A 19,200-nucleotide genomic window follows, 5' to 3' on the forward strand; every position below is an offset into this window, starting at 1 on the left:
TTATCAAGACATCTGGGAGAAATTTATTAAGATCGCCATTTCAGAAGAAAGAATAATTTACAACACGTTATTATTATTATTTATTTTATTGTGCCTGTTCTGTTAACCTCTGTTTGTATTGTGTTTATGTTATGTACAAGGAAACACAATAAAAAAGCACAATATATGTCAGGCAAACAGTTTAACCTAAACTTTAAAAGTAGTAGTAAAGTAAAGGTATTTAATATTTGTAACATGTTCTATTAAGAATTGTATCATTGTTAAAAAATAAGACATTTATATGATCATGATTAAGCTTAGTTAATAGCTGGTTCTTGATCAATATTTTTTAAGATAAAAAAGTTAAAGTGACAAAATTAATAAATTATTATATAAATTGTATATAAATATACATTTTTAAAAACTAGGCTAAATATACCTTTCTAGAACTTTGCACTAAGACATCCTTTGTATAACAGGTTAATGTATGTCTGTTGAACTTTGGTTGCTGCCAGATTTTAATGAGTTTAATGTGGCTGAGACAGAATTCTCAGATAAACAAGTGTGACCTAACAGCAGTACATACTCAATCAATGAGTCTGATTCGCCTCCTAATGAATTAGACATTCCATCCACTCAAAGCAGTGGTTCTGCATATAAAATCTAACCCCAGTCACCAGTTGTATTGCATTTTTATATACTATACAAGATTGCATTGTCTATAATTAGTTTAATGTCTAAAATAACAAAATTCGACAAAACATGCTATTAATGTTTTAAACAACTTGTACATTCATAGTAACATACCACTAAAATCCTGTTTTCTAGAGGGGAAAATTAATTTTTTATTTACTGTCTGACAAATAAGGGTTTGTTTTAAAGTCACCATTTCCCCAATTTCATTACTTTGCCTTGAGAAGTCTGATATCAAGGAAACTACTCCAGTGAGTTTGTGGGAGTTTCAGATTAGCTTCTGAACAACTTCAGACACTGAAGTGCCTCAAAGCATTTGCTTTTGCATCGATGTTACAGCCCATGACAGCCCATGACTGAGGCTGACAAAATGACAAAAGACACTCTGCACTTTTCTTCAAGCGTTACAGCTGTTGCTTAATGCCTTGAAGTTCATTAAAGGTTTTGATGGTGATTTCAACTTACCCTCATGATGATCAGAGAAGTGTCTGAAGTAATTTGGACAGGGAATAACCACATGTTCCCCAACTTTGGCTGATGGCCAGCAAGCAATAATATCCCACATCCCTTTGCAGCCTGGCAAAAGAATAAAGAACAATGCTTAGCATTAACTCAATATCATATTACTCCTGATGTTGTACAAAAGCATAAAACATCATTAGGATTTGAGTATAACTAACTACTGTATGTCTTAAGAATACTTTCTATACATATTGGTAACACATATTCACTATTATCTGATTTATTTGCTACATTAAATTGATATTTTGATAAATTGACGATACTAACTTCCTGCAGAAAAAAAATTACAAATTCATTAGAACACACTGTATAACTTATGATGAAATTCATTGGTAATTTTTAAGGCTGGATTTTTTTTCTGCCATGTTCAACATTATACCAAACCAAATAAATTAATGTTATTGTTTTTTTTAATGTTATTCAAAATTCTACACATCAAGATAGAATCCATTTCTAACTGCAAGAACTGTCAAAAAAATCCCTCTAGATTAATTAGCTACCAAGCTTCTTATCCTTAAACCTTGAGAACCAATCCTTTCAATTAATGCCTAAATGTTCTTTACCTAAAAAAAAAAAAAAAAACTCTACTCTATTCTGTAGCTCAACTGGTGCTAGCAACACCGAGGTCATTGGTTTCAATGCACAAACTAAAAAACAATGTACACCAGTAATGCACTGTTATTCATGTTGGATAAAAGCGTCAGCCAAGTGAATAAACAGAAAGGTAAACTACTGTTTAAACGTTTATGTCACGATTACCAGCTGATGTGCCCTTGATAGCCAACAGAGGGCACTCCCATACCTTTGCCACTCTGTCCTGGACTACATTTCCCATAACCCATTGCCCGGACTCATCATGCCTGATTATTTTCACCTGTTGCTCATTACCTCTGCCTGTATAAGCCTGCTGTCATTCTTTGTAAAGTCTTGCATTTGTCATGCCGCATCTCTTACCCCTGGTATTCTGGTTCTCTGTTTATATATATATATATAAACAAACAAACAACATGGTTTCCTTTGCTTACCTGTGTTTTCTGCTTTGTTGTTGCTTTTGGTCTGTCTCATAGTGTTCTGACCTTTGCCTGTTACTTCAACTATGATTGTGGATTACCCTTTAATGCACTTTAGTACTGCACAACAGCCTTTGTGTCCCCATGCAGCTTTCTGACAGTTTGGATTTAGTAAGACTTTTTTAATCCTTTTTTTTTTATTTTTTTTTTTTTAGAAATTAAACCTTTTAATTCAGTGAGGATGCATTAAATGTATCAAAAGTCACAGTAAAAACATTTATAATGTTGCAAGACAAATGTTGTTCTTTTGAACTTTCTGGTCATCAAAGAATCCTGAAAGGAGTCACAGCAGCACAACTGTTTTCAACATTGATAAATGTATCATGTAAGAAAGATTTTTGAAGAATCAAATGACACCAAAGTAATGGCTGCTGAAAATTCAGCATCAGGAATAAATTACATTTAAAATATATTAAAATAGAAAAAAAGTGTTATTTTAAACTGTAATATTTCACAGCATAATTTTTTTACAATAGTCTTCATCAAATAAACAAAACTCTTTAAATAAATATTTTTTATTGACTTTTGAACTGCTGTAAATTAACCTAAATACTTGCTAGGGTATTTTGGGTGGTTGGGAGGGTGTTTTTAAGTGGTTGCTAAGCTATTCTGGGTGGTTGCTGGGGTGTCTTGAAGGGTTGTTATGGAATTAAGTTGTTTTGGGTGCTTGCTAGAGAGTTGTTCATAACTTGTAGTTTACTGATATAGCTGATATAGGTTTCTGGCCTGGCCCCAATGGTCCATCCCAATCCAAACAGACATTTGAGATACGAAAAGCTTAGTTATATCACATCAAAGGACACTAGAAAAATGCAAGTAAAACAAGTTATTTTTTTAACTCTCAAGTCCATCTTAGAACAATACACATGGACACTACAAGGCTTCACTTCAAACAGTTGCATGAAATGCTTGTGGGCACAACAGATTCTTTCATTCATCCAACTCTTTGTCCATGATGGGGGTCTGACTTTTACAGCTGCCTTCCACTTCAAAAAAATTGCCTTTCATGCCTGATTGCCAGTTCATCTTGTCAACCTGAAGAATGAATCAGTGGAGGATAACCTACTTCATACCTCAAAGGAGCTTGCAGATAATTGTAGATATCTGTACAGTGCAGTGGTCCCTCAACCCTTTGCTGAAAATCAAAAATAATCAGCTAGGCTGATGAATCAGTATTTTGTCAGAACGCTTACAGTCTTATCAGCATGTGCATGATACATCTCATTGTCGTGGATGATGGTAATCAGGCTTTGTAAATGGTGCATTTTGTTTTTTACATTTTTATATTTAAACCATTGGATGGATGAAGCATTTTTTTATTCATAATTATTATATAATAAATTGCATATGTACTATAATATTAATAATAATTTATATATTTTGTATATATGTGATTTTATTTTATTGTTAATATTATATTAATATAAGTATTCAAATACCTTCTAATACTTAAATCTTTTTAATTTATTTAAAAATATTTTTCTACAAAGTAAATATGCATATATGCACATGTAACAAATTTAACGTCTCCCACATTCTCATTTGTGTAAGAAATTGTCATGTGACGAATCTACATTTTGGTGGATAACAGACTATAGTAAAATGCTTGCCTGTGGCATAATATGATATTCAGCATTTTTAACAATGTACTCGAACTGCAGAGAAATCCGGAGACAACAGAAAAACTCAGATGAAGACGTCAGTGATGTGCTTGATGACTCCATAGGACGCCGCCGTTTTAGTGGCTCAGTGTTCTAATTTTATGCACACAATTTACATCCAAATATTATTAATTAACACAGAACAAAACCTATAAATGTGACCCTGGACCACAAAACCAAAAGTCACTGGGGTATATTTTTTAGCAATAGCCAAAAAAAACTTTGTATGGGTCAAAATTATTGATTTTTCTTTCATTCCAAAAATAATTAGGATATTAAGTTAAGATCATGTTCCATGAAGATATTTTGTAAATTTCCTACCATAAATATATCAAAACTTAAGATTTGATTAGTAATATGCTTTGTTAAGAATTCATCTGGACAATTTCAAAGGTGATTTTCTCAGTATTTTGATTTTTTTGCACCCTCAGATTCCAAATTGACATTTAAGAAAGGCAACTGACCAAATCGACCAGTTCGGTTTGGGACCCCAAGGTCAAATGTCAAGCTAAGCCTATGTCAGAAATCATTCTTATATGTTGATTTGATGCTATTATTAACATCAGTGTTAAACATATTCTGTTTAATGTTGTTGTGGAGACTGTAATACATTTTAATTTTTTCAGGATTTTTTGTTGAATAGAAAGTTTTCAGCATTTGTTTAAAAATACATAATTTTGTCATTTTATAAAAATGCCTTCACTGTCACTTTTCACAAATTGAATGCATCAATGCTGAATAAAAGTATTGATCTAATTAAATATAACAGAATTCTCTATGTATACACGTACACCTTTGTTTCTAAATTTTCACTGCTGTGTCATTTTCACCATAATAGACAGTAATAGATTTTTTTTTTCTTTTTACTATAAAAACTACAGTTTACTAGATCTACTAGATTTTTGTTCCACTCAAATAAATTCTAGATATGAATGTAAATGCATTTTGTTTTTGGCCCTGTTTTAGCACCAAATATTAGCTCTCAGTGATCTACAGTTACATCAATGCAAAATTGTTTATTGACTGTGAAAATGGCACAGAGCAATGATATTTTGTGAATATCACCTGATGTGACGTTTCCTGCTGTTTTATTCTCGCACCTCGCTCTTGCCAGCTCAATCTCATTCACCACGTCACATATGTGAACAGCACCAACCTGCAATAGAGACAGCAAGAGACAGGGAGAGAAAGAGAACAATTCAGTTGTTCAACCAAAACACAACCTTCAAAGCTGCAATCTCTTTTATCTCAATATTATTCTCAGGATAGTACTTTAAGATGTCAGCTTTCATCCTGTAAGGCTTTCATTTCATATGCATATTTATGGATTGCAGGGAAATGGGGGCTTATTTTGGCGAAATATTTACAGTGAAGGCCTACTGGGATTTAGATCATCCACTGCTTGAAAAATCCACAAACTGAACTACTTATTAGACTTTTAGCTTGCCATACACCATTCTTATTGACAATCTGACAGTCCAATGTACAACTATACGCTAGCGGCACAGAGACAAAAGACCACCTTTGCAATGTGGAGATGATATCATGCTTGTAGGGGAGAAAAGGTGCGTGGGGCCAGTGAGTAATCGTAGGATTGCTCACTGATGTCCGCTGCTGATGGCAAATTCATGCTGACAGTCAGTGGCAGACAGCCTGTGGGTCAATAAGAATGTGAAAGTCCAACAAACAGCTTGAGAAGGTCAATGAAGACATGGTGCCAGGGAAGAGGGGTGTAATGGACAGAGCCGACTGAATCCCTATACCCTTTCCAAAAAGTAGTATACTTCAAGTTTATTTTATTAAGTATACTTAAGTAAAGTATATTTTTAAGTATACAAATATCAGTGTACAAGTATTTGTAAGTGTACTTTTCCATACCGCTCGGGACTAAATTGGCTCACTTTCTAGTATATAAAAGTATACTTTTAAGTATACTTTAAGTATAACAGTAGTAAACTTTGAATACACAACTAGTTTACCTCTATGTACTAAAAGTGTACTTATAGGTATACTAATAGTTTACTAATTAAATACTTGTAGCATTTTTAGTACACTCTGAAGTATAGTTTCAGTAAACTACTAGTTAAGAAGATTTATACTGCAAGTATACTCATTTGTGATCTTTACATCATACTTTAAGCATACTACTATGTCCCTATTTAAGTATTAATTTGTATATATCTTGTTATATGAATATCTGAACATACAAAACATCGAAAGAACAGGGTTCCTGCTTGTAAACAAAAACATTTTATTCTTTTTTTATAAACACTTGAATGTGTGTAAATTTTATAAATAGTAATAATAAAAAAGAAATCAATAACATTTTGAACAAAAAGCTGAAAATAGACTATTAATTGGATTTAGAATGATAATTAAAATGTAGATGGAGTCGATCAACACTCTAAAGCCTTACAGTTATTATTACCTCTTCATTGGTCGACATTTTATTCAATAATGTTACACAGTTTTGATGCTGTTTTATGTCTGATGATTGTGTTAAATTACATGTGAATGCATCTGTTGTTTCGGTTTCTACTTCATTTGTGTTTTTTTGGAAATTCTGTACAGAAGATGTGTAATAGCGCCCCTACCGTATAACAATGAAAACATGGATTCTTGGAGCACAAGTATAGATATAGTTAGACTTTTTGTGTAAGTGTAAGTCAAGTATACTTAAATGTCATTTTAAGTATATTTCTGAGAAGTACATAAAACCCATGTCTGAGAAGTACATAAAAAGTAGACTGAAAGTATACTTTCCTATTTTTTAGTTTAAAAGAAGTATACTAATAGCACACTAAGGGTAGTGTTAATAATGCTGTATGTGTGTGGGTGTTTGTTTCATGGTCTTTGGGTGTGCGGTATTTATTGTCTTGAGTTAGCATCTAAGCGTACTTCTGTTTGTATATTTGTGCGTGGGCCTGCATTTGTGTGTGTCTGTGAATTTCAACTCGAACAACAGGTTAGTGAGAGATAGAAAGAGTTTGCTGCCGAGTTTGCTGCACTTCTGCTGAGATCAGTACTATTTGACCACTACTGTCACTCAAATGAATGGAAATAATAATCAAGTTTTTGCCATGTATTATAGACCTTGCTGGGCCAAATCACACCTGAGCATGGACAAAGGCACTGAAGACATTTACAAAATAAATATATTTCAGTCAATGCCTTCATAACCAATTGATGGTGGAAAAAGTAGTGTGGTGTTGGAAATACTTTTTAAAAATGTTTTTGAAAGGTCTCTCATGCTCACTAAGGCTGCATTTATTAGATCAAAAATATAGTAAAAACAGTCTCTTTTTTTCTTTAAAGGGATAGTAAACCCAAAAATGAAAAATTTGATGTTTATCTGCCTACCCCCAGGGCATCTAAGATGTAGGTGACTTTGTTTAGGCGGCGGTAATGCACTTATAAGTCTGCGATCCGCCATAAAGCAAGAAGAAGAAGAAGACGCCTCACGCGCCTGCTGCTGAGAACACACACAAAAGGACGTGCTCAGCAGAGTTCTAACAGTTTGGACATTGCATGAATCAGAGGTAAAAAAAAAAAAACTATATAAATACTGTTCAGTTTATTGCACAGACCAATCGTTTTGTGTCTTTACACATCAATGTATTGTCACGAGCCGCAGGGCCTTTAATATAAAGTTTTCTTTTTGAATATACACTCACTTAAAGGATTATTAGGAACACCATACTAATACTGTGTTTGACCCCCTTTCGCCTTCAGAACAGCCTTAATTCTACGTGGCATTGATTCAACAAGGTGCTGAAAGCATTCTTTAGAAATGTTGGCCCATATTGATAGGATAGCATCTTGCAGTTGATGGAGATTTGTGGGATGCACATCCAGGGCACGAAGCTCCTGTTCCACCACATCCCAAAGATGTTCTATTGGGTTGAGATCTGGTGACTGTGGGGGGCCATTTTAGTACAGTGAACTCATTGTCATGTTCAAGAAACCAATTTGAAATGATTCGAGCTTTGTGACATGGTGCATTATCCTGCTGGAAGTAGCCAACAGAGGATGGGTACATGGTGGTCATAAAGGGATGGACATGGTCAGAAACAATGCTCAGGTAGGCCGTGGCATTTAAACAATGCCCAATTGCCACTAAAGGGCCTAAAGTGTGCCAAGAAAACATCCCCCACACCATTACACCACCACCACCACCAGCCTGCACAGTGGTAACAAGGCATGATGGATCCATGTTCTCATTCTGTTTACGCCAAATTCTGACTCAACCATCTGAATGTCTCAACAGAAATCGAGACTCATCAGACCAGGCAACATTTTTCCAGTCTTCAACTGTCCAATTTTGGTGAGCTAGTGCAAATTGTAGCCTCTTTTTTTCTATTTGTAGTGGAGATGAGTGGTACCCGGTGGGGTCTTCTGCTGTTGTAGCCCATCCGCCTCAAGGTTGTGCGTGTTGTGGCTTCACAAATGCTTTGCTGCATACCTCGGTTGTAACGAGTGGTTATTTCAGTCAAAGTTGCTCTTCTATCAGCTTGAATCAGTCGGCCCATTCTCCTCTGACCTCTAGCATCAACAAGGCATTTTCGCCCACAGGACTGCAGCATGCTGGATATTTTTCCCTTTTCACACCATTCTTTGTAAACCCTAGAAATGGTTGTACGTGAAAATCCCAGTAACTGAGCAGACTGTGAAATACTCAGACCGGCCCGTCTGGCACCAACAACCATGCCACGCTCAAAATTGCTTAAATCACCTTTCTTTCCCATTCTGACATTCAGTTTGGAGTTCAGGGGATTGTCTTGACCAGGGACCACACCCCTAAATGCATTGAAGCAACTGCCATGTGATTGGTTGATTAGATAATTGCATTAATGAGAAATTGAACAGGTGTTCCTAATAATCCTTTAGGTGAGTGTATTTTAAAAGGTTATTTATTTCTGTGATGGCAAAGCTGGATTTTCAGTGTCGTTTCTCCAGTCTTTAGTGTCACATGATCCTTCAGAAATCATTTTAGTATGCTGATTAATTCTTATTAATACTAAACACATTTTTAAAATGTTTTTGTGGAAGCTGTAATACTTTTTTTTCAGGATTTTTTGATGAATAGAAAGTTCAAAAGAGCAGCATTTATTTGAAATATAAAAGTTGTGTAACATTGCAAATGTTTTACTGTCACTTTTAAACAATTTCATTCATTCATGCTGCATAAAACGATTTATTTATTTCAATATAAAAGTATTTATTTCAATATATACAAATATATAACAAATTTCTACATTTTCACTGCTGTGTCATTTTTACCACATATCAAATGAAGTGTTGTATTAAACAGCATTCAGTAATTGCCATTGTATTTTTAACATTCTTGGAATAAATTGGCCAATTCCTTCATCTTGCTAAGGCTAATTTCACTTTTTGTGCATCAAATATTATTTTCACACGTTTTGCATATTTTGACAAAATTATGACTGGAAATGGAGCAGAATAAAAAGATTATTTAGGACATTCATAACTATACAATTCAAATAATAAATAACAAATATGTATTATATATTTACAATAAATAAATATATAAAGATTATTTCACTTTAAGATTACTTTCATTTTAAATATAGGCTATAAGCATTTCAAAAGTATAAAAGTGTTAAAAGTATAAAATCTATAAATTGGAAAGGAAAGGGGGAAAAACAAAAAAAGTCAATGTTGATTTCAGAGCTCTTTCAAACCTAGATGAATTTAACTGACCATATCACAAACAGTTTAAGTGAAAATCCACAAAAAGTACACCACTTTCAAAATATCTTGAAGAGAAACCCTGGAATGAATCTGCCTGCTCTGTAACATTGTCAATAACATCTAAATGATGGAGCTGCATTTTATAATAAATATTTAGGAGAAGAGCAGCAGAAATGATGCTGAAAATATAGGTGTTATTTTTACTCAGTTTCAGCTGTCACTCTCCGGTACTTTGGTGCATGGATAATAGGGTCAGCTCAGTGAGAGGCTGCTTCACTGCCATCATCAGTCATGCGTGCACCTATAATCCCCACCAGCAGAAGATTCCATCACACTTTTTATTGCATCATCTGACCTTGTGTGTCTTAAATAGGAGTGGAAGGAAAGAGTACACACACACACACACACACACAAAAAAGTCTTAAATGTGCTAGTCAAGGATGGTAACGTCATTTGGTTCATGGAAACAAATAATAAAATGCTGGTATACATTCTATGGAGCTTCTCCATCTGAGGACAAAGAAGCCATTTAGAGTTGTTTACAATGATTTGCCTAAATTACAATAACAGTGTGCTATTCGTCTGATTATAAATCTCCCAAATTTCTGCAAATATTTCCTCTCAGAGTTACATCAGATAATGGAGGTGCATTCCTTCTTACTCTGCATTGCTGTACTCATCAGGTGCAGGATCCATTGCGTGTGAAAACGACCCAATAAAGCAGTGGGTCAGGCATGGGGGTGATCGCTGATGCATTCCTGGCGAAGCACAAACATTCAGCTTCACATATTTGTGTTTATGCTCAAATTATTTGTGAGAGTTCAACTATGTAAGTGGATTCGCCCCTGCAAAATCCAGCTTAGGATTGCTGTGTTTTGGAACATGATAGCAGGTCTAAGCTGGTCATTAGCTGGTCCAAGCCTTGTGTTTTTACACATTTTTTTCTCAAACAGCTCATTTCCAAAAATATCAGTGCATAATCCGTCTCTCATTGGATATGTCTAGCCTACATTGGGTCAATATGATCTAGCTGGTCTCCCAGCCTGGCCAAACAAGAGTTTGGCTAGTTTAGTTGGTTGGCCAGCAGGTCTCAAAGCTCAAAAACCATTAAACAAAACCAGCTTTGGAGACCAGAAAACCACTTGTTTAAGAAGTTTAAGATGTTTTCTTTTTTTCCAGCAATGGAGACAGACCTTATTAACACTAAAGAAGTCAGTCTGTGAAGGTGTCTCTGCAGTCAACACTTTCAGCTTTGATAAAAGAGTATATTCTTTCTAAGAATCTTAAAACAGTCTTTATGGGTGGTATTGATCTATTTATTTAATGTCAGCCGTGCTTTTCAGTGGCATTTGAGAGAAAGAGACAGAAGGGTGAGGGCTTGCTCCCTGAACAATGACCATGTGGTGACTCAGACCTAGACCTTGGCAACAGAACATCAACCACACAGCTTCTCATTTGCACACCAAATGAGAAGCAAACCAGGAAAAAAAGTATTGCAATACTAGAAATTAAGTTAAATTTAATTTAATTTAATTTAATTAATAACTACATAAATGTCTCTGGACTTTTTATATGCATTAAATCTCTGCAAATAAAACATTTTATTAGTTTCACAAGGTTGTCAAGGTTCTTAACATTGAAAAAATACATTACAAAATACATGCTATTTTCATTGAGGATAATTTGGTCCATATTTGTGTTACGATTAGACAATCAAATTATAATATTCTTGATTTGTACTGATTATGTAATCACTAATCAGTCATTATTAGATTAGTTAAAGCGATTAAAAATGCTTATTCCTCTCCTCTATGGACTCTTTGATTCTGATTGATCAAACATGACATTGTGCAATTTGATATAATGGTGACTAAAAAGCATAACGGACCAATTTCCTACATAATTTTGCTAGTTTGATTCCTCTCATATCCTTCTGTAGTTTCTTATCATGTAATAAAATAATTCAACTGAAATTAACATTTTATGCCCTTCTTTTTCATTTATTCGAAAAGTAAAAGTAAAAGTAGCAAGATAAAATATAGTCAACAGGTCATTATTGCAAAATAAACCCCTTCAGGTTGGTACCAGACCTGATCAGTTTATTTTGAGATAATGGCCAGATAGATGCACTTTATCCCTCACATATTAACTGTTTAGTTTGTCAGTATCAAAATAATAAGACAGTAGGTCTGTGCATGCTTTGATCCAGCTCAAATCCTCAACTAATATCACTAAACACAGCACGCAGGGCTGATATACACACAAAGCTGAGCTGAATAATGAAGTCCTGTGCCTCAGCTGACTTATCGCAACATCTGCTGACCTCTGGGAGGAACCTGCTATGCTCGCTCCTGAGCCAGATAACAGTGCCGCTCTGCTCAAGCCTGTTAGTGTAAGTGCAGGCAGCAGCAGGAGATTCTGCACATAGTGAGAAAGAAACAAACGGCAAATTGCCAAGCAGATGTTCCCTAAAACTGTCTAGTGTAGTGTTACAGAGCTGGCTTAGGAACACAGATTCCTTTACAATTTAAAGGTGGTGTGACTATTTCATGACTATTTGGGAATGCTTAACAGCACTTTGGTAGCACTTTGCCTTACCCCAAAGAGACAAATTTAGTGATGACCACCTCCCTACATCGTTTGAAATTTTTTGTAGTAATGGTTCTAAATTCACTCTTACTAAATCTTTAAGTTTATGGGGGAAGAGAATACCAAGGTATCTTATATCTTGTTTGGGCCACTGAAAGGGAGCCAACTGGAAAAATAACACAGGGCAATAAGCTGTCAAAGGAAGAGCTTCAGATTTAGACCATTCACTTTATAACCAAGCTTAGAGAATGAATTAATAATCTCCAACAAACATGGAACTGACTTTTGAGGCTCTGAGACAAACAACAATGTCATCTGCATACAGGATCAATTTATGAACTCTTCGCCCCACAGAAACCCCAGGAAAGTTTGTAATTGCTCTTATAGCCAGAGGTTCTAAAGCCAAGCAAAACAGTAGGGGAGATGAAGGAGATCCTTGACGGGTCTCTCTTGCTAGTGAGAAATAAGAAGAAATCTGTCCATTAGCCTGTACTAAAGCTTGGGGAAGTGTATACATTTAATCATATCCATTTTAGAAAAACATTCCCAAACACAAAAGTTTTTTAATGTTTAAAATAAATACTCCCACTCCACACAGTCAAAAGCTTTTTCTGCATCCAGTGAGATTGCTGCCACTGGAACATCTGTGTCAGCTACTGACCACATCATATTAATAATTCTCCTAATGTTATCTGGCCCATTTCTACCACGTATAAATCCCTCTGATCCCCATGCACTAAAGAAGTAATAACCCTGTCCAACCTGTTCGCCAGAATTTTTTGTAAGTATTTTAACATCTACAGGAATTAAAGAGATTGGATGATAACCCTTACAATCAGGTGGGTCACTGTCCTTTTATGATTTGGAGATAATTCCATTTTGAATCATGATAATTCATTCATTCATTCATTCATTCATTCAATTTCATCCTCAAGGAAAGTCTTTGCTTGCCCACACTAAGATGTTTTTTTTTATACCAAAATCACGGACTCACTGTATCAAGACCGCCCCATTAGTTTTGCTAATGTTTTTTCCTCTAATTACTTAGATGGTCTGCAAAATGTACATTTTAAGGGTGAGCACTCCCACGTCTTCACAGAAAAAAATATTTTATCCGTAATCTTGCTTGCTTTTATTTTTTCTATTTATATATTTATTTATTTATTATATTTATTTATTATTTCTAAAAGAAAGTGTTTTTTTCCATTCTCTGCAAAGTTCCATTTAGCATTTTTCAAGCAATTATAATTATAAAATAGATAATAATAAAATAAATACATAAATAAACTTCTACTAAAGACATGGGACCAATAATTCTTAGAGAGAAAAAAATGAATGACGTCAATGACAAATTATTTCCATGTCCATGTTTGCTGCAAAATTATGTTTTATTTATTATGTTTATTTTATTATGATAGCATGATGAGAGTATGAGATAGATAGATAGAGCCTTTGGAGAAAATGTCTGAAACTGCACTTGATTTCTGCTGGATGGTTAACTCGAATGATTCTGATAAATCTCATGTCTCCAAAACTCACAAGGGAAGCTAGCAAGGCCAGTAACATTGAAAGTATAACAACAGAAACACTGGTCATCAGTGGATGTAACACTGATCAGCCCATCTGGTAAGTGGTCCCAGCACAATCAAAAGCCAACCCCAACTACAGCTGTTTTCCTAATTCTGCACAAACGCCGCATGCTGAGATTCCCTTTGTTAAGGTATCCATGATTTTGGACTCACACAAGGACTGCTGGTCTATAACGTGCAGGTTTCTTTACAAATATTCAGAGTGACTGTGGACTTGTTATGTAGTCTGCTGAGCACAAAATATTTTTGCTGGCAAGAAGGTCAGAACTGTACTCTTTATAAGCAAAGAATAGAAGGGGAAGAGCATATAAAACTTGAATAAACAGGAAATACATCTGCTGCACACTCACACTACTGCTGTAAGTGAAACCGCCAAATTAATCAGTCAGCAGACTATGCAGAGCAGAGTCATAAATGACCACCCCAGAGAAAACTATAAACTTCCTGCATGCACATCTGCTCTTTGTCACACCAAGAATTTAGATAAGAGAATATTTTGGGGATTTTTCTGCTGCTCCATAACACTGAGGACCATCGACCACTATATAATAACAACATGTCAGGTTTTGTTATTATAAAACTTTTGTATACGACCAAAGCATGACAAAGCTTGCTCAGGGGAGTTACCAGCAGCTGTTTAAATGATTTCACACTAACACTTTCACACTAAAATATGTCAACAAAAGCAGTCTAGACGAGACCAAACCGGCAATATCACATGCAGATGAATGAATAACACTTTCACACTAAAATATGTCAACAAAGCAGTCTAGACGAGACCAAAATTAATAATTACGATTTGATAATCAAAAAGTAATCTGTTAACATAAAATACAGTTATCTCTGTCAATTGAAATTTATTTATTTTTGATTATTAAATTATTGATTTTTATTTCTTTTTAATATGTATTGATTTCTCCAATGATTTTTTTTTTTTTTTTAAAGATTAATGTCTGTGTCCGAAATCACCCCCTATACACTTAAATAGGGCACTATTTGAAGGGACAGCCATTTGTAGTGGTGTACAAAACCGTTGTGGACTTTTTTGAGTGTGCTTATTTATTACCATAATGCACTCCAATAACGAGTGTACAACTGATCTACACTTAACAGCTAGAGAATACCCAAAATGCACTGTGAGGGTTGTTCCGAATGAATTCCCACATCTTGGCAGTAGATGGCGCCTACAACTGAATCATCCTTTCATCCATTTTCCAAACCGCTAAACGTATGTATGTATGAACGTAATGTAGTGAACAGGGAATGAGAGATTTTGAACACAGCAATTGGCTTGCACATATGGGCGCCCAGATAGATAGAGCAACACGACAACCGGAGAAACACGAAGCTCTAAGTGAGTGAAAGACACTAAGCTTTTTTATTTCACACCTGAAGAGTGCTATAAATATAGTGGATTGTACAGAACACAGATGAAGGACGTGGTCACGGTGCTTGAGCAATAGGTATCTCACATCTATTCTTCATGAGCAAGTGAGGTGAACAGAAGTGCATTATGGGGTTTGGGCGCCGGGTGGGAGTGTTCTTGGGAGTGGGAGTGAACAGATGCTGCAGTCAGAGGACTTCTAAAGGTATATATATCTAAAGGTACTTTCTATGGAGTTCCAGCACTAGCTCTTCAGAGAGTGAGTAGCTCTTATTGTCTGGAAAATTTTCTCCACACATGTAGTCTGCTGCCTTAAGCATTTGTTTCCTTCTGTGTGAAGAAACAACTGAACTCAAGTACAAAATAGTTACCCTAGAGAACACATTTATCAAAATATAAATCTAGATCTTTTGATTATATCAAAACAAGATGGCATAGTTTTGCATCAAGAATGTTGTGTGCTGTAACAAAACAACATTATCATAACTCATATACAACTCAGCTGTGAAACTCCTTGTTTGTTTTCTAATGGCCATTTTGTTGACAAAGACGAGCAATTTGCATCAAGAATGTTGTGTGCTGTAACAATATATATATATATACCAAATACCATTTTTTGTACTTAAAAGTAATTGTGTTGTAGTATTGAAATGAGTTGATCTTTTGGATATAGAGATTTTTAGAGACATCTGCTGATAACTTTGCTGGGAAAGTCTTCAAAAAGAGTCCTCCATCTTATTTTAGACCCATTTTTACATAATTTGTGCTTTAATTTATTAATTTATTTGTTTTAATTTAAAATCTTTGAGGAAAGTGGAAACTATGCTTGTTACTTGAAATAAAATAGACTTCAACTGAAATAAAATATAAGAAAACATAAACTTAAATTATTTCAACTAGTTTCCAAGTCAACATTTCTCATTTTCATTTAGTTTATCTTGGTGTACTAAAATGACTAAAACTAAAATAAAAATGATTTAAAACTATATTGAAATGTAATAAAAATTACAAAATACACAGCAAAATTACCAAAAATGAGTAATCACAAGCCTCTAATTGTACTGCAGCTGCTAGTTGCTTCTTAAACACAAGCTTATCTATATTTTAAACACATGCTTAGTTCGAAAATTGTCTCACGCATAATGATCGATTTCTTGTCTTTAAAAGTTTGCCTCCAAGACCATTAGAATTCAGAATAAGTGTGAAGCACACATTAATTTATCTTCAGTGAAGCTGAGTGTCAAGATTCTATCAGTTTGAAAACACGCTCTGTTAAAAGCGTGTTGACCTTAGAATAAAGTAAATAAGTGAAGAAGGCGGTGGCAGAAACCATCCATGAAGCTGATGAGATGCCGACTATCTATCCAGGATAAAAACAATGCCACAAAGCTTAATCAAACATTACAGTCCACCAAAGGCTAACAGTATGTAAACTCAAAACAGCAAAGCCACAGCTTCTTACGGTATATCACACAGCTCAATTACATGCTGATATTGTGTCTAAACTGAAACAAATAAATTTAAAACTAAACTTTGATGCATCTACTGCACTGCAACCAGCTGCTCTCCATCAAGTGTGTTGCTTTTCTCCATTGTGAAACATCCTCTAATACAGTAGTCAACGTGAATTCCCATTTTTGCTGAAATAAATAGCAGCAGGAATGTCTCCTAAAGGATGCTTTTAGCTGATGTTTGGTACATTTAATTCTTGAGTCAGTACCATAATGTCTTTTCATTTAGCTTGTGGCATCTAGTGATGGTGAGAGTGGAAGACCACTGCGACCTTTATCAGTGATTCAAGAGGGTGAAGTGTGCTAAAAGTGCAGATAAGAGGCTTTTGTGAACACTGATGTGTGTATGATTTACACTGTCAGCGAATGCTTCGGGTTATAATTGCCATGTGCCTAATAACTGAACCAGAACTGTACGACATTCTGATTTTGCAGTTTAATTTTTGGTTTTTCTGGTTTTGCAAAGTGCCTTATTTTTCTGTTAATAAGAACATTTGTAAATCTCAATGACTTTACAGTATGGAGATATAGATAGATATAGATGGACATGAGAGAAATCAAATTAATTGAGCAATCAAGCAGTTAAACCTGTGTAATTAACTATTTGATACTCAAAAAGTATTAAATTACTAAAAATACACAATTATGAAACACTTTAAAATGACATTAATATTGTAGATAGATAGATAGATAGATAGATAGATAGATAGATAGATAGATAGCAACAACCATAATAATAATAATAATCAAATAATCATAAAGTTCCTATGTGAAAACCCATATGAGGACAGTTTGCAATGAATAAGCATTCGCTGAGAATAATGTACGGAGGGATGCTATAGTGAATCAATAAAAATGCGTAAAAATCTGTAAAATAGACGAATACAGGATGGGGAAATAATATCATGACCTCGCGTGGTTAAAAACTGTTATTGAAGCCTAAATGAAATTGAATTCAGTTTAACTCAAGTAAATGTTTAGGTACGTGAAGATGACTCCTCATATCTCGACAGGTGCTCTCACCAATTCTAGGAGGTTAAAAAGTAGCCTATTTTAACACATTTAACACAAAAAAAAATAATTACGGATATCTAGCATTTTAAAGACATTATAAATAACTCGCTAAAGTCCACATTATCATGCCTTTATAAAGTAAAAGACACAGTTCCTCCACTCGTGCCGTACGCGCGCACTCCTGCATTGAATCAGCATCCAACTTCTCGATGGCTTTCTAGTCCTATTAATGTTTTTTACTAAATATGCGAAGTATATAATGTTATAGTCCTCCACAAATTAAATATACTTTACACATTTAATATCAATTAAATCACGTAAACACGCCAACAATATCTCATACTGGCTGCAATTAAACAATATCTAGTCATTGTAAAATACCGTAAGATAAAAACAAACACTTACCGGAGAAAAGGAGCTCAATGTTGAAACCAACAAAAACAATTTTGGGGCGTCCATAGCAGCTGCTTTTTCCTCCGTGAATGTTCGTTTACCATGAAAAAAAAAAGAAAAAGAAAAAAACTTTACATTCCGTAAAGTTTTTCCTGCTTTTTTTTTTTTTTTTTACAAGCGCGTAAAAGTAAACTCAGTCAAACTGTCTCATCGGACATGGTGCTGGCAGAGGAGCGAAACCCAAGTTCAGATGTGGGAACATCTTAACAGCCGTAAGGGAGCAGTTCTCCGGGTGAGCGCCTCATATCGTTGCTCGAGCTGCTGACAGTTCAGCAACCAATAGGCGAATCCCAGGCAGACCACGAGAGGAGCTTTACAGCTTCACTACTTGCGAGATATTGACAGTACACTCCAAAGCAGCACTCTAGTTCGTCATCGGCTTACGAGTGTCACTGTTGCGTTAGTGCGAAAGCAATAGACATTTCAAGGTCTCTGCTCTTTGTGAGCACCTGACTGCGGGAAATGACTCTTATGCGAGCTTATGTATGGTTAGCAGAAGGCTGCCATTTAAATAAGTTGTTTAAATATCACAGTATACACAGCATAAGGTTCCTGTGGGAACCCATTCGAGGACATTTTATATACAGTGTGCAATGAATAAGCATTCGCTGAGATTAATGTGGCAGAAGTACAAGTGAATCAATGCTAAGCAAAAATCAATAAAATCGGTGAATACAGGAAGGGGAAATAATACCATGATGTCATGATGACATTTAAAGAAATTGGTCACAGTAGCTATATAAGGTCCTCTGGTAAGAATTACTTAATTATTCATTTTTTTATTTCAAAATATGTTTTTAGATATGAACTGAGAATTTCCTTATAATTTATGGGGGATGAGACATTTCCAGAATTCCCTCATTAATTTGACATATTTAACATAGTTAAAGGAATAATTCACCCAAAAATGAAAATAAGCTGAGAATGTATTCACCATCTGGTCATCAAAGATGTTGAGTTTGTTTCTTCCTCATAACAGATATAGAGAAATGTAGCATTACATCACTTGAACACAGTGGA

General features: G+C 34.9%; 1 protein-coding gene across 1 annotated transcript in view; it reads right to left on the reverse strand.

The window, feature by feature from the left end:
• The window catches only part of LOC109113266 (vasoactive intestinal polypeptide receptor-like), a 45,671-nt gene extending 27,027 nt beyond the window's left edge, over positions 1-18,644 (reverse strand). The window contains 3 exon segments of the mRNA XM_042714317.1: positions 1,138-1,248; positions 4,991-5,081; positions 18,133-18,644. Coding sequence (XP_042570251.1) covers positions 1,138-1,248; positions 4,991-5,081; positions 18,133-18,186 — 256 coding nt within the window. The 5' untranslated portion in view covers positions 18,187-18,644.
• Positions 18,645-19,200: the final 556 nt, after the last annotated feature.

This window comes from Cyprinus carpio, chromosome A24, assembly GCF_018340385.1.
Source record: "Cyprinus carpio isolate SPL01 chromosome A24, ASM1834038v1, whole genome shotgun sequence".
NCBI classification, from domain to species: domain Eukaryota; kingdom Metazoa; phylum Chordata; class Actinopteri; order Cypriniformes; family Cyprinidae; genus Cyprinus; species Cyprinus carpio.